General features: G+C 38.1%; 1 protein-coding gene across 1 annotated transcript; it reads left to right on the forward strand.

Annotated features, from left to right (window-relative positions):
* The first annotated feature begins 8196 nt into the window (after positions 1-8196).
* On the forward strand, positions 8197-12052 carry LOC102687789 (putative claudin-24). The gene has a single exon (XM_015363715.2). It carries the CDS (start codon positions 8655-8657, stop codon positions 9309-9311), a length of 657 nt encoding a protein of 218 aa, XP_015219201.1. The 5' UTR covers positions 8197-8654; the 3' UTR covers positions 9312-12052.
* Positions 12053-16695: the final 4643 nt, after the last annotated feature.

Genomic DNA, 16695 nt, shown 5'->3' on the forward strand with positions numbered 1-16695 from the left:
ACAATACAACTGACAAATGCCCCAGTATAGTGACAGGGACAGCCATTAAACCGAAGTCCTGACACTCTGGGGTGGCCTTTACCAATCATGGCCTCCTAATAATCTCCATCTGTGAATTGGCTTCACTACTCTGTTCTCCTCCCCACTGAAAGGTGATGTGTGGAGAGTGTACTGTGTGTACTATGGCTGCTGTCGTGTCGTCCAGGTGGGGGCTACAAAGAAAAGTTCTGTATAAATGTAAGGGATTATTATTATTATTATTGTGGCGCAGAAGGTGATGTCTTACGAAAGACGGCCACCTGCTGGTCCATTGACGCCACAGCACAATAACGTGTTTGAGAGGTTTTGTAACAGAAATACCACCAGTGAGAACCTTTCAGAAGATCTAGGTACAGCATGTACAATAAGTAAGTTTTGCAAACTTACCAAATAGCTTTAGGCCACTGGTACTCACGTCAGCAGTTGCAAAACAGGTTGGAATTCTTGTGTGCCAAGTTCTTTAAAAAACAATTCCCGCAACTTCATGGTGTCTTCTACTACTTTAATGTTTGTTGCTTTTATCAGCTTACATTTGCACCTATTTATACTACTGGGCAAACTGGTCAAAGTGCTACTTCAATAGCAGCGTGTCTGCTCGGAGTTAAGCTAAAAACCTGCCTCGTACCAAACCAGAACCGTAAATACTGCCCCACACTGCCATCTGCTAGTCATTTTTCCATTTGCAATTACTTCGTCTATGAGTCTGATTACTTAAAGGAGAAAATATAGGATTTGCCACGAGGTTACCAAAATGTTTTACAATGTGTCCAAAATCAATCACGTCTTTGAAATTCTCAGAGAAATTTTAAAAACAAAATTGTATTTTTCCATTTGTGGGGCTTATGAAATTTATTAAGTTTATATCTAAAATTGCTCTTAACAGAAAACCTGAAGTCCCTGCAACCCTCTAGGATAAGAATTTGAGACACCTGGTGTCCATCACAAATTTTCTAGCCAGCATTTCCCAACAAAATCCTAACAGATTAAAATTTAAGGAAAACATCCATCTTATTGATAAGATAAACTGGTATTTTTTAAAAAAGGATTGAAGAATGGGTTTTTAAACTGTACCCTATTATGCTAGTAATGCTGGCCATTAAAACCAGCAACAAAAGCAGATGACAGGGGAATTGGTGTACATGCTGAATGTTAGCAACAACAGAGACAAATAAGAAAACCTGTATTTTTGGAAAATGTTACAGGTAGTGTTACTAGAAAACACAGTATTTTACTGCTTAGTTAAATTAACATAGTCATTAAAGGTTTTGCTGATATAGCATGGGTTCCTTTTAACTGCTGATGTATATGCATTTTTTAAAAGCTTTTAAAGTGAACTCAAAGCACCGTGTATATGTTGCATGTTTTACCCTTCCACAATGTCCTCATGCTATTGAGGTTAATTAAAATTCAGAAGCTCAGCAGATCACTAGAGTGTCAGCCTCAATGGATGGAATATTCTGAGAAAATCACCTTAATCATAAACAAAATCCTAACAAGATGATGGTGTTCTGGTATCAAGTCCTGTTTGCTGCCAACCTGAGCATATTCCAAAGCCCAGGGTACATCTTCTCAGATGTGGCAGTGATACAAAACCACCCGTAATGTCAGGTAGCATTCTGAGATCAAGTAATCTCAGAGTTACCTGAAACAAAGCAGGTAACAATAACCAATGTGTTTTTTTAATGCGTACAGTATCATCCCTCCCATGTCAATATGATATTGAAAACTTAATTCTGAAAGTGTCCCAAATATTTATTTCTTCATGTAGGTTGTGCAAGGATTTGCACCCATATCACTCTTCAACTCACAACTGGAAACCCACTGAAGCTCAGCAGGTGTGAGCCTGGTCAGTACCTAAATGGGAGTCCTCCTGGGAAAAACTAAGGCTGCTGCTGGAAGAGGTGTTAGTGGGGCCAGCAGGGGGCGCTCATCCTGCGGTCTATGTGGGTCCTAATGCCCTAGTGACTGGGACACTATACTGTAAAAAGGCGCCGTCCTTCGGATGAGACGTAAAACCGAGATCCTGACTCTCTGTGGTCATTAAAAATCCCCATCTGTGAATTGGCTTCATTACTCTGTTCCCCTCCCCACTGAGAGCTGATGTGTGGTGAGGGTACTAGTGCACTATGGCTGCCATCACATCATCCAGGTGGGGCTGCACATTGGTGGTGGTGGAGTGGAGTCCCTGTTACCTGTAAAGCGCTTTGGGTGGAGTGTCCAGAAAAGCGCTATATTAATGTAAGCAAATTAATAAGTATTATTTCCTCTTGATGATAAATTGAGACCGAGTTAACAGCTATATTCCATATATCACTCTTTTCTACAAAGTTGTGATTCCTTGAATATAGATATATAGTCAGATCTCAGAAGCTAAACATGGTCAGTATTGGGATTTATTGGAATCTTTAACACGGTTACCTCTGTGGTGACGCTTAACCAAACTAAGAAGTGTAACGTTTTTTTCTATACAAGCCCAAATCGTTTTGGAAGCTAAAAATCAGTTGATTTTTCACCTTTAATTTATGTTCTGCCTCCCTCGTGTGGACATAGTAAGTATTGAACCATATCAAAATGCATTGATGTCTCTACACTGTTACTATCTTTGTTTCCCCGAGTCAATTTGAATTGAGCCCAGCTAGGGTTAGAATATAATGCATTTGAACATGGGTACCTACTTTTTCACTTCTGGATTCTCCAGTTAGTTCTCACCTTGAAGGCAGGTTCCCTGCATCCAGATCGGAGAGGATTCAAAAACAATGTTATAACGGCATATTCAATTCCTCCTCTTAAAACAAACTCTTACTTCAAATAGCAAAAAAAATAATAAATTGAAATAATAATGATAATTTATTTAGTTACTCCGTTCACAATTGACAAACGTTTAGCACAGGAGAATCACTGTCCTATCTGCAGGAAACAGAAGTCTAAAGGTTTAACTAAAAAAAAAACGAAGGCGTTTTTTTAACCTTCCCGTTTTACTATTTATTGCCGTCTAAAAATGCATACACAAATTATGAGGAAATTTGCTACAGCAAATCCTCTTAATGTTTTGACCTGCCACCATAACAAAACCATTTGTTTTCCAGGGACTTTGTATTGAGATGTTGAAAACACCGTCCGCTGTTTCTTGGTTACGCAAGCCTTCGGATGCACAGAGCGTGGTGCATTGCGGGAAGTTCCAGTTTGCGTGAATCCCACCACCGCCCTCTGGCGGCCACGTCGCTCTCTCTTCTCTCAGTCTTTGACTCACCGTGCAGAGTTTCAGAACAGGGACTTGCGCCCAACTCCCGACCCCAGTGGCTGGAGGATCTTCCAGCTTTTGTTCCGTCAAAGCCCTCCGTAGCTTCATAACCCGAGCCAGACAAATGATTTTGCGCACTTGGAGCAGTTTGACAAAGTTCTCAGGTGTCAAGCTGTTCTTGATTTCTTGATGCAGAGGAAACATTCTGTGCTGAACCCCTCCTGGCTTGAACACGTGCCCACTTACTTGTTGATTCAGGTGAACTGTTCTATAAAATTTCTAACTCCTACTGTGAACCCTGAGTCTTCCTCAACTGTGGACAGATTTGGGATGTTTTAAAACTCCACTGCTTGGTGTCAGTAAAATCATAATCTGACACGTGCTGGGCCACCCCAGAGAGGGATATCTTTTCTAGCACTACAGTGTCCCAAATACATGCTTACATAGACATGGACATGCAAACACAACACAAGGGTGACCTCTACAAGCAGTTTAAAATCTTCGTTTGGAGAACAAAACGTTTGGTTTAATGCTCCAGTAGTAGGGGCGTATTTTTTGTAACACAATCAGCTGAAAACATTTGCAAAATTGTTGTTCGTTTTGTGGTCATCAGCTTTCATGATAGAGGGTGGTAGGGCGAGTTAACACAGAAAGAAAACTAAAACCCCAGGACATCACAATTTTGTTTCAGGAGCCGAAAAGTAAAGTACCAGACAAAGGGGTGTTTTGTGAACCGCTCACTACAGCATCTACAGCTCTGAGAGTTACGTTCTGCCTGTGTTTTGCGCTGTTTTCACCATCTGCTTTTCAGCAGTTGATCCACAGCGTGTTCAGCTGCCACCAAGCACAGACTATTACTGGTCAGTCATTCATAAACTATCTGTTTTTCATCGCCTTATCTAGCTTTCTTTCCTTTCTCTCATCTAACTCCCTCACTCTCTCCTCGTTTTAATGAGACAGGCTGGAACGCTTGATCAGGAGTTTCCCTCTTGATCCCTGGCTGTCCTGCCTGTGAGTTTTGCCATGCTATCATGTTTTTCTTGGCCATCCGCACTGCTGTTAAGGCTATCGGTTTTAAATGCACTTCCTTACGGGTTCTACTTCTGTCCTCTGAGTTGAAGATTTTGAATATTTGAATCAGATCTCCTCTGGTCTTTTAATCTGTGTAGGACTCTCCATCAGGCCTAGAGAGGTATCACGGACCTCTTCCATGGAGAGAGCAGCATTTCCTTTTTCATAACATGGCAACCACAATTGTACTCAATACTGTAAATGAAGCCTTACGAGTGCATTGTATATATTTTAACATGGCATCCCTTGATTTAAATCCTACATTTTCCACTATATATCTTAACATTCTATTTGTCTTTTTCATTGCTAACCTTACATTGTGAGGTAGAGGAAAACAACACGTCTACAAAAACATCCAAGTCTTTTTTACTTGGAGTTTGTCCAGTTGTGAATTCTGTCTAAATCTTTGTTATTTTCTTACAGTGTTTCCTCAACCTCCTATTTTTGTACCATCTGTAAACTTGGCCTGTTTACTAATTATACCAGAATCTAGATCACTGATATAAATTAAGATCTGTGGTCTTAATATTGATTTCTGTGATGCTTCATTAATTACAGTATGTTACCACAATTGCAGCTTTAATATCTCAATTTTTTTATTTAGTCATTTTTGTTTGGTTGTTTTTTTTTGTTTTAAATAGTCTGCCAGATCCAGACCCTTGTTCATATATAATGTCAAGATAAACAACCAAAGTTGAGATAAAGCAATGCATGCACATATTCTTTTTACTGGTTGATGAAGAGCCTTGCTATACCATTTTCGCAGTCAAGTTTGTGTTTGTCAAGATGCCTTGAGCAATTCAAAGTGTGTCACAATCAATCAATTTTTCAAGCTAACCAATATGCTTCACATGTGATCTACATGGTATAAAGAAAACAAGAGGCTGGCAAATTGACTGTTGCTCCCAGTGCATCAAGAATATGTGATAGGCTTGTCATGGTGCTTACAGGCATACAGGTCATTTGGATATTGGACTCCTTTTGATATAAGGAGTATGAAGAATAGCTTTTGGAAAATGACACTGACAACATTTTTTCTCTATATAAAGGCACCAATAAGATACTGAATTAGTAACTTACAATCACCATAGTCTCTTTAATTAATTCATTCACTCCAAAATATTTTCTCACAGAGCATAACAGATTTCAGCATCTTGGATAGAATTTAAATTTACCAGAACAGTAAAAATGTATAGTAAGAAGCAGAATGTTTTGATGTACTGTTAAAGAGGAGGTAGTGGCAGTTATAGTTAAAGTATGTAAAATATCACAAACGCAAGCTGTTTGCAGTCTTCTGTCAGGCGATGTAAAATTGATCTGCGGCTGATTTTTGGTTTTATTCAAGCTACTGTGTCAACCAAATTCAGACTTATTTAGTTACATTGTTTGCGATTGTGGTTAGCTAGAGAATTAAAGCACCAAAAAAGGGCTGATCTTTTGCTACAGTACACATACATTATGTAAAACAGAATCATGACGGCGCTTAACAGGTTCAAACCCTCCTGCCTGCACTTATTGCAAGCTCATAATATCAGTGTGCAAAAATGAACTCTTCTGCACTAAGACTGGTGTTTACAATGGTTGCTGCCTGAATTAAATACTGTAATCACAAAAGATGGTATGTAAATTGTAAGGTTCTTGGATGCAGCATTCTCATTGTTACATTTTTATTTAACGAGCCTTTTGTTTTTATTTCAACACATTTTTTACAAAATAGCATTTTCTATCTATGAATAGGTACTGTAGTACAGTCAATGGTGCACAGGCTATAATTTGTATTTATGTTTTTTGGTTCTGTAGCATTAATGAACATTTTCTGTGAAGCACAAACATATCACAGTTATCAGTTGGTTAACATTTTGCTCTCCATATCAGGATATTTTTAGGGAAGTCGTAAAACTACCCTGAAAGTTAAATACTCATTACATTTCAGTTTTGATTCCTTTGGTTTTTTATTATTTTTCTCTCAGGATTATTTAAAAATAATGATGCAGAAAAATCAGCTTTTGAAAAAACAATGTTCTGAAGAGGCGAGAATGGGCATATTTTTCAAAACTTTCCACTGCAAAGTGGTCAGCTTTGAAGGGACAATTACAGGAACTGACTGATTATGAAAAAATCTATACACAGGAAATAAGTGTCAAATAAAAATAAACAGGTCTGCAAAAATGACTCTTTCTGAGTGATCCATATCTTGATTTATTTCGGTAAACACTTGCATGTCTCCACAGAGTCTCAAGTTCAACAGCATACCTGAAATTAAAATAGGCCCAGTTAGTTGCTGGTGAAGGACACTCATTTTACCTTTTACTGTATGTTTAAAGCCCAACTGAAAGGTCAGTTGCTTCCCGTTGAAAATCGTTGAGAGCTTGAAGGAGATTTTTTCAAGTCTGAGAATCTCTACTTCTCCCAGCTTTTCCCCTTTCTCGCGCCCATACTCTCACAGAACACAGGCTCAATATTCTGTACATCGAGGAGTCTGATACGCAATACGCTGCTTTGACTCCTGGAATTTTTTTCCAACCAGACCAAAGAAAGCTGCATTTTGATGGTGTTCTTTTATATATCCCTGTGCAATCACAAAGAGTTACAATTCTCATTAACTTAAAGTGGCTTGGTTTGTTTGATATTTTTTTCATCCAAGAGCTAATTTTATTTCTACATATAATTGATATAATATCATTATACACATAAGATCAAAATGACATCTAAGAGAAAGTTTGGCCCGCTTTTTTTATTCTTTTTATTCTTTTTTTTAATTTTATTTTTAAAAACAATCAAGGATACATAGAATAACAACACCATGCTAGATAATCTTATTATTCTCCATTCATTCAAGGGTAAACTATCCAATCATTGAAAGGTATTATTTAAAAAATGCAATTTTTAGATTAAATATCACAGTTAAAAGTACTTTAAAGACCAAAATGTTTAAATTACTCAAAGCAAAAACTTGACAAGGTGAATACATTCTTCATAAAGTATAAAAATACACAAGTATTTTGAACACAAAGATAAACTGCACTTACCATTTTAATTCTTGGTCTGAGTAAGCTTTTCTGTTTTTGTAAGAGATGTATAATCCAGTTTTAACTGTAAGTGATGAGCTTGCAAAGTCAGGTCTTTTCAAGTTTTAAACCATGTAAAAATAGAACATTATGCAGTCTATTTTGCAATTTCAGACATGAATTAGAAAGTGTTTGTCAGTCTGCCTAATAGCTCAGAATCTAAATCCTAAAACCTTTAATATCATTTCAGAATGATATTCTCAGATATCTGAAATGCTATACTTTCACTGATTACAATTTCACTTATCACTTTTCAACATTTTCTTAGACTTACTTATAGATATACTGTACCGTGTACTGTATATCATATTACATATACTGTATGTAAAATATGAAGCACTTTAAATACTGTATATATTTCTAAAGCTCAAGGTGAATGATCTACTCCACGTTACTGAACAATGAAAACATGTTTTTGAAGGATTGTGATTAGAGGAATTCTACTTCAGAAAAGAATGCATTGTCTTTCTTTTAAGGATTAGGCTGTAACAGCAGAGTGAGCCGTTCCTCAGTGAGAAGCACTAGAGACGCTAAGATATGATGCACAGGGCAGATTTGACATGCCCTTGTTCAGCAGCAGTGTTGGCAACCTGGAGTTTGTATAGCTTATCTTTTGCTTTTCAGCCAGCACGTTATTTTTTTTTTTAAATTATAGGGCAAACAGCCTTGTTTAGTTTTTTTTTCCATTGCTCCTGATTCTATGCACCTCTCTTCAGCATTGGGTAAGCACTACACAGTGACCCATAATTACACGTCAGAAACAAAACGCCAAAAAATGGGGGGTGGATACTATAAATAAGACTGCCCTGCGCTCCCCAGATTATAAAGATCTGCATTTTAATAACATCCTGTCTACATTTTAATAGCATCCCATGTGGCAAACTGTTCGGAGACTGGCAGGGATCTGAATGATCTTTTTGTCCGCTGTCTCTGCCACTTGCTTGCTCCTGCTCTGATGCAGCAGAAGGGTGGGCAAGATGTCAAGAAGCTGAAGTCCTTTCATTCACAGATGATGTGAACATTTTGTCTTTTTTTTTCTTTCTTTCTTTCTTGAGAGGGAGCTGATTTTGAAAACGTGTTTTTCAGTCCCGCTGAGGCAGCTAGCACTAATTGGCCAGTGTTCTTCAGAATTTGCACCATAGCGGGAGTTTTTCAGCTGCAGGGCACTGATACACGCGTACTCTACATCCAGCCTGGCAAAGGCAAAGAAGGGAAGGACACACTGCTCAAGCACAATGGATGCAGGGATCCGTGTCACTGAACTGCTGGGGATGTTTTTCTCTGTTGCGGCTTGGCTTTGCCTGTTGGCTACCACCTTCATGTCGTGGCTAACGCTCTCCACTGACTTGCTGCAGACAGAAAGCTACCAGCTGGGCCTATGGGAGAGCTGTGTGATCCAGGACCTGGGTGGCATGGAGTGCAGGGGTTATGATAGTTTGCTAGGCCTTCCTCATGATATCAAGCTGGCTCGGATCCTCATGTGTACAGCCATAGCTATCGGAGTCCTAGGACTGCTGCTTCCCATTCCTGGGCTCTACCTGGTGAAGACCTGTAAAGGACACGAAGGTGAGAGATCAAAGAGAATCCTGAAAGTGCTGGGCGGTCTCTTCTCCTGTCTGGCTGGTGTGATCTGTCTGGTCCCAGTGTCCCTCATGGCTCATGAGACTGTGCTAAGGTTCTGGGATGAAACACTCCCTGATATCGTGCCACGCTTCGAATTTGGGGATGCTCTTTTCTGTGGCTGGGCAGCCGGATTTCTTCACATCGTGGGTGGAATCCTCCTCATTTCCTCGTACTGCTGCTTCCGACAGAATTCGGGCGCTAATCCCCCCAGGAGCCAGGAAAAGCGAGGTTTAGATCACTCATCCAAGAAGCGCATGGAGTATGTTTAAGAGGCAAAGACTGGTTCACTTGCTTCTTTTGCTGAGTCCCTGTGAGTGACTGAAGTGATTCCAGTTTCTGTTTCTTTCTCCTTCTCCTCCACTCTCAAGATGAAATGCTGCTCCTTCTTCAAAGCTCTCACACGTTTTTCTAATTAAATCCTTGTGGTCACTAAGACAACACTTGGAATTCAGATACTTGCTCTTCTACGCATTAGTTTACTTTGAAGCCACGATGATTAATAGATATGTTTTAGCTGAGTTGTTTTAGGTGCTAGGTGAATTAATCTGTGCATGAGGCTGCTGCTACTTCCTCTTTTTGTTCTTACCTCAGAACTACCTAGTCCTGGATGATCAGCTTCTTCTTTCACTTGACCCAAAGTATCCCCACACCGGATTTTTTTAAACAAGGAAATGCTGGGATGAGGAACTTAATACATTTTTAAACAGGTTGTACAGAATTTCCCACTTCTAACTTCTGTTGTTGGTTAGTATTCCATGTTTTTCTTAAAACGTGTTTGCTTTATGACCCGTAACACGGTATAAAAACCATATGACAATTTAAAGTACCCAGAGAAGGAGTAGACTTGCTATAAACAGCTTTAATCAATCTTCACCTCTGGTGGAACATGGCTGAAGATTGTGCAAGCAACGTGCCATAGAGTAGTTCTCATCTAAGGTATTAAATAGTTTTCTGACATTTATTATCATACTTCAAAATGAAAAATGAGCATTATTAGTGTTAAAAAGTTCCAGTGAAGTGCTTGGATTTTTTAAGCTTGATGAATCACACCAAAAGTAAAATTTTAAACGTAAAATCTCCTGAATTCTCTGCTGGAACAAAGGTGAAACCTTTATTAAGCAAAGACCAAATTCACATACACTTTGTGTAATAATATTGCAGAGTACTCTATGAAGGGGATAGCATAAATTATAGAACTTCGAATAGTCTTTAGAGTATTTGTGCATGTCAGCTAAGACAAATCAAGATTTATTAAAAAGTTTAATTAAAAAACAGTATTTTGTACATGTATTTTTGTGATATATGTATTTATAACAGAATGAGTGCATTGTAGTTTACATGATTTTATTTCAATCCACTCATCCTGTTGAGGTGCATTGCCTTTTTAATAATATATATAATAATTCACTTTACAGATTTTATACTCCCAGTCGGTTCATAAAGAGTAACTACACAAAATGGAACAAAAATTATATTTGCTATAAAATTTAACAAGATATATTTTACAATGAGAATGGCACTATAAATTATGTTACATGTTAACCGTGAATGTTATTGGTAATACAGTATTATATTCTGTTGAGATATTGTGATGTTAAGGGTATGGGTTTTGTGAAATATGTAATTTAATCTGAATAATAATTGTAACAATTACCTGAGTAGTTTCTGAATACGGTTTCACTGGAAGATGTGAAAAGCCATTTTTCTGGCCCCACTGTGATGATGACATAAAGTATAGAACCGTTGCTCTCTTCTGACCACATTCGCAGGATGGGAATTTGATGATGTCATTCTCATCTCCGAACACACGGGCAATGTTATTTAAGTAAGTTTAAGATAATGCAGCTGCTTATGGAGGAACAAAGAGTCAGGCACTGCAAAGACTTTCCCGAGGCTCCTGTTGTTTTCCAACTTCATTCTCCACAACCTAAAAAGCTCAAGTGACTTCTGTAGTGCATAGTGCTTGAAAGCAGCAGATGTCACCCACCTGCTTGCACTCCACCTTTTTTTTCTAAATTTTAGCATTTGTAATCTTTTATCCTTTTCAGAGAAACAAAAATAAGCAAACAGCAGTCAGAGTAAATAGACAATAAAACCAATTAAGTCATAACAGCAGCATATGACCAGTTTTGTGGGTTTTGGTGGTTTGATGTAAAGAGTACCTTTCACCCTAAGAGCACAATGAAACGGTATAATTTTGTGAAATGGTTTTTAAAATGTCTGGTGGTTACCAGGCCCTCTGATATATTTAACACTGTCGCCAGACAGTGGCTTGGAAAATTAGATTAAAACAAAGTTAATTTTGGTGTTGCAGATCTATTCTGCTGGAAAAGCGTTTGAAAAAAATTCATACTGACTTCCCTGTTGGTTCCAAGGCTAAGCTGTGTTTAATGAACGCTTTAATGAACGACACATCTTGAAAAGAATGTTAAACAGATTGGTCTGCAGCCTGTGCTCTTTGATAATCACACAAATTCGCAGGGGTCAAGGAACAAAAATATTTAAAATGTTTCCAAAAAAAATATTTGGTTGTTATGGCCATGGTGATCCAAAGGCTCCGATCAACATTTTTCCTCTCCTCCTCGGTCTTTCCAATCCATGCCTTGTGCTTGCTTTAAAGGCTCTGCATCCACGAGGTTGTGCCCCTGCTGTCATCTGAAAGATTCCTCTGTTGTTGCTCACAATGCACCCATTATTTCATTATATGGTAATCTTTCAATCCTATTAGTTACAGTGGGAGGTTCACCCTCAGAGCTGCACATGTATGCGTCAGTATATACAGAACTGAACAATCTGTTGTTGCTCTGTTGATGGAAGTAAATAATGTATATATCATTCAAAATCACATTTAAATTATATATGTGCACTTTTTAAAATAAAAATCATTACATAAAATAGATTGTGCATCTGTTAAAGTGTATAATGTATGTGCCCAAAAGCCTAGTTTAAGCTGCCAACAAATCTTTGTATGCAAGAAGTGCATTAAAGACCATGTATGTAGAAAATAAAAGTTTTTTGTCATTAATATTACAGGTAAACAAACTATTTCAGATACCTTGCAGCAAAGTCCTTTTCCAGCTATCGCTGTACATATATTTAATGATTTTAAATGGATAGACACTGACTTAAACTAATGGACCCATTTTCCTGATTTCCTTACTTCTCATGTCTCAATAATTCAAATCAATGTTCATCCACACTTCAAAATGTTTTGGTTGTAGGATTCATTTTCTTTATATAGAGATTTCATACTAGAATTGCTCAATTCATTTGCAGTGGTAATAGAAAACCATCATTAGATTTTCCATTCAGCAATGTGAAAGATCGGTGGATTTTGTTATGCCTAGCTTCAACTTTTATTCCTGTTCCACTGTGCTGCAGACATTGTCTGTTTGGTTTCTTTGGCCACCTCTGGTGTTGTTTAACAGAAGATTAGAGGGAGCTGAAATTCCAATCTCATGCTTCTGCTCTCTTGCATATAAATGCTCGCAGGCTGCCCACAAGTCTGTGTAGATCTTTTCCAGTACCCCTTCCTCACCCCAGCTTTGCCATTGGAGCAACCTCCCTACATGAGTGGGGTTGTGACAGCCCTGACCTTCAGACAGCGCTGTCATCTCCTCAGCCAGGCAAGTCAGTGAAAGAGCATTAGGTACATAATCCCTTTATATATTCATTGGCTTTTCAGATGGAATTAGGAATTGACCAAATTACAGAATTTGGTGTCCAGTTTAGGAAAGACATTCCACACAGACTTCAAGGTTGAATTTATAATCATAATTGTTTATAATAATTCCTCATACTTATATGACGCTTTTCTGGACACTCCACTCAAAGCACTGTACAAGTAATGGGGACTCCCCACCACCACCACCACCTGGACAGCAGCCATAGTGCGCCAGAACACTCTTCACACTTCCTTGAGGAGGAGTACAGTGATGAAGCCAGTTCTTAGATGAGGATTATTTAGGAGGCCATGAGTGGTAAAGGCCAGGGGAAAATCTGGCCAAGACATCGAGGTAACACCTACTCTTTTGAAGAAACAAACTGGGATTTTTAATGACCACAGAGATTCAGGACCTCAGTTTTACATCTCATCTAAAGGACGGCGCCTTTTTACAGTATAGTGTCCCCGTCACTATACTGAAGCATTTGGATCCACACAGAATGCAGGGTGAGTACCCCCTACTGGCCCCACTAACACCCCTTTCAGCAGCAACCTTATCTTTCCCAGATGGTCTTCCATCCAGGTACTGAACAGGCTCACACCTGCTGAGCTCTAGCTGTCTGCCAGTTGTGAGTTGCAGGGTGCACTAGCTACTGGTTGTAAGCAAGTAAGTTGTATGTAAATGGTGAGAAGGCAAAATAAATTATTTAATGGGAACAATATAAAAACCAACTACATGGTTTTCGATAAGGTTTAAAGCATATATCCTAAACTTGGAAGGAGGAGGCAGGAGTAAATTCACAAGGTCTGAGGTCTGATAAACACATTTTAAACACTTCAGTCATTAAAAAACACCTCTCGGATGTTTTAAATGAAAACACGTATGACACATTAGTATACTGTAGTAAATGATGAGCATTTCCACAAATCTTAAAAAAAAAGTTATAATCTTGAGCAGTTGATATGAGTCAGAATATCAAATTGGGTTGTGGCGCCATGTTTATTTACTTAAGTATTTTACGAGGGGCTCTCAGGGCACACACACATCTACAGTATAACAGATAAGGGGACCAAGGGTTGGCCTGATTTAATCTTTGTTTAGTTCAGCACATTGATAAGCAACTACGATAATAGCTCTCTCAGTAGTGTTGGCAAAGTAGTCTATTTCAATTTTCAAAAGAAACCATGTCAACAGTCATGTAGTCTAAATTAACAAGCAGTGTTCTTAGTTGCATGTATTCTATAATCTCCCCTGAAACATTAATTTACAGTGACGTGGAGCTTTCCATCGCAGTCCTAATAGTTTTATTATTGTTTTCTATAGAACACATTGTCTTAAGGCACTTTATAATGTAACAAATGAAAAGCCAAACCTTTAAACTACTAGTAACACATGACTATGCATTTTCTTAAAAGAAACAAAATCTAGAGTATGAAAAATAAGCCGCAAGAAAGGATTTAAAAGTGCTGTGTGATATGTAAGGTCTGATTTGGGCTTAGAGTTTATTTCACAGCCTTGGAGCAACAGAACATATAGCTAGGACACCCAGAGACCAGAGCTTGGTTTTTTGGAAATAATCGAAAATGAGGGTTCAAAGATCACAAACAACATGTAGGTGTATAGCAAGATAACAGCCTACAGATTACTGCAGCAGTCAGGAGCCAAGTCATTGCAACTCTAAAGGTGAGCACAAGTATTTTGAATATTGTAATTATTGTGAAACCACTGGACGAGAGACCCTGTATACTTATATATTTCGTTTCAGTTCAAATCAGAGAAGCTGAGTTCAATTTGAGGATATAGCACCAAGCACTACAGTACAATAATCCAGCTGGGAAACAACACATGTCCTGTACGGAATAGTTCTTCTGCATCAGATGTGGAAAGCCATGAACAGATATATCAGCAGTGTTGATAAGCTAATGAAAAAAGATTTGTGTCTTGTAAGCATGACCCTAAAATACAAGACGCAGATCAAAGATTACACCAGGATTACTCACCAAGTCTCAAGAGTACTGGGCCTGATTACAGCACTATCAATAGTCAATACTTAAATAAATACTAATGTTAACACAGCTGTAGAGTTAGTATGGAGAGACAAACAACCTAAAATCAGTCTTGTCAGCATTGCGATGTAATAAATTTGGATGCATCTGTTTTTGAACATCATCAAAGCAGTGGTAGGTAGTCCTTAATGAAAATCAGCTTTTGTGCAAACAGGAATTTGTCTGTCTTTAGCATTGAAATGAAAATAGATTATATCTTCAAAGAATCTGACCAACGGCAGCAAAGATACTAAAAAGACCAAGACCAAGAACCAAGAACACACATGTGCAATGCTCAATTTGCACAAATCATTTTCACACCGAGATTTAAAGCATGGTTCCAATAATACTAATAACTCTTTCTTTTCAATAAAATGGTATGATCAAGTACATAGACGATAATACTGAGGCTTCTTACCCCCGTGGCGTCACAATGGATACCCTGTCCATAAGGACAAAGCTGTTGGGGTCACTTAACAACAAGATCTTATCGTCAGCAATTTCCCAGAGGTGTTTGTGAATGAAAGAATGTACATGCATGCTGTAAACACCAAGGTCCGTTTTTTTATATGCAAAAACATTAATTTGTTAATAGAATTAATAAGCATTTGTTTTATCTCAATTATTTTGATTTTGTAAATGTTTTGCTCATTCAGTACTACAATTTTGGATTTTTATTTTTATTGAACAATATCATCTATAATGAAACCCAAAAGATCCCATCAGCAGGTATTGTTTTAACCTGTAAAATCACAGACCTCTGCAGCCATGAATGGGCTTGTAAAGTGTTATCTTGTATCTGATGAGCATACAGTAAGTACAGTGGTATCAGCTTGCCTTGATAATTGCCAAGATTGAAAATATAGATAGAATGTATACAAACAGCTGCTATGCCAGAAAGTCCAAAAATCAATTTTGCAGAACCTAAGAGGCAAAGTTTAGGGATGTTCTAGAAAACTGGCAAGATGTTCACTGTGTAGAGATAATTTGAGTTAATTATTTACTTCAGCTCAAACGCAAGATTGTTTTAAATTAAACAAATTTTATTTGGATGACGGTTTTCTTTGAAGCACCTAACATTTAAATAACTTGGTGTTTTTACTGAAGCAGTCTGAGAGAATGACCTTGCTCATGGGTACAACAAGAGTTGTAGAAATGAGAAATGAACCCACATAATGGTGTTTTAAACAGATGTTTAAACCCTATCTTCACCCTTGCAGCAGCTCCCTGGCTCATTCTTTGCAAAAGTGAGGCTTTTTATATGTTAAAAATTGTCTTCATTTTATTGACCCTTATTTTTATGGTGGAGCAAAAGTCAAGTGGTAGTGGTATCTTCATTAGTGCTTACTGCGGAATGAAGAGTATACCTGTAAAACTATGAGTTATTTAGCTTTTGCTCCTGGAAACCTTTCTACCTGGAATTATGACTAAAAAACTTTCAGAAACATAGTATGTTTCATTTTAAAATCCAATTTCAAAATACAACAAGATGGTTGATGAAGATTCTCACCTCTTTAACTGAGGACTGGATGGCTCCTGTCAGAAACCGTCATTAAAAATACATATTTACTTTCATATTTATTGTGGACGATCATGCATGATCAGGAATAAATACAGCCGAACTCTGACAATCTCCAAGAACAGTGGTTCCCAGTCTTGGCCTGGAGGCCCACACAACAAGCTCTCACTTACACAATTCAAACCTTAATTGACTTAATAGTGGGATTAATTTGAATTGTTTGGCTGTCTCAAGCTCTTAAACATGTTGGAGGTTGCCTTTTCACTGTTGCATTTTACTAGGAATATGAAAAATCTTGCGAAATCTGGCTTCAATTCAGTAATTGAACTGAAAACCTGCAGGTGAGTAGGCCTACAGGCCCAGGATTGGGAACCCCTGTTCTGTAGTCGCCAGGGTTACGGCAGACTCGACTCAACCTTATATA

Source organism: Lepisosteus oculatus, chromosome 15 (genome assembly GCF_040954835.1).
Source record: "Lepisosteus oculatus isolate fLepOcu1 chromosome 15, fLepOcu1.hap2, whole genome shotgun sequence".
In the NCBI taxonomy this organism is placed as follows: Eukaryota; Metazoa; Chordata; class Actinopteri; order Semionotiformes; family Lepisosteidae; genus Lepisosteus; species Lepisosteus oculatus.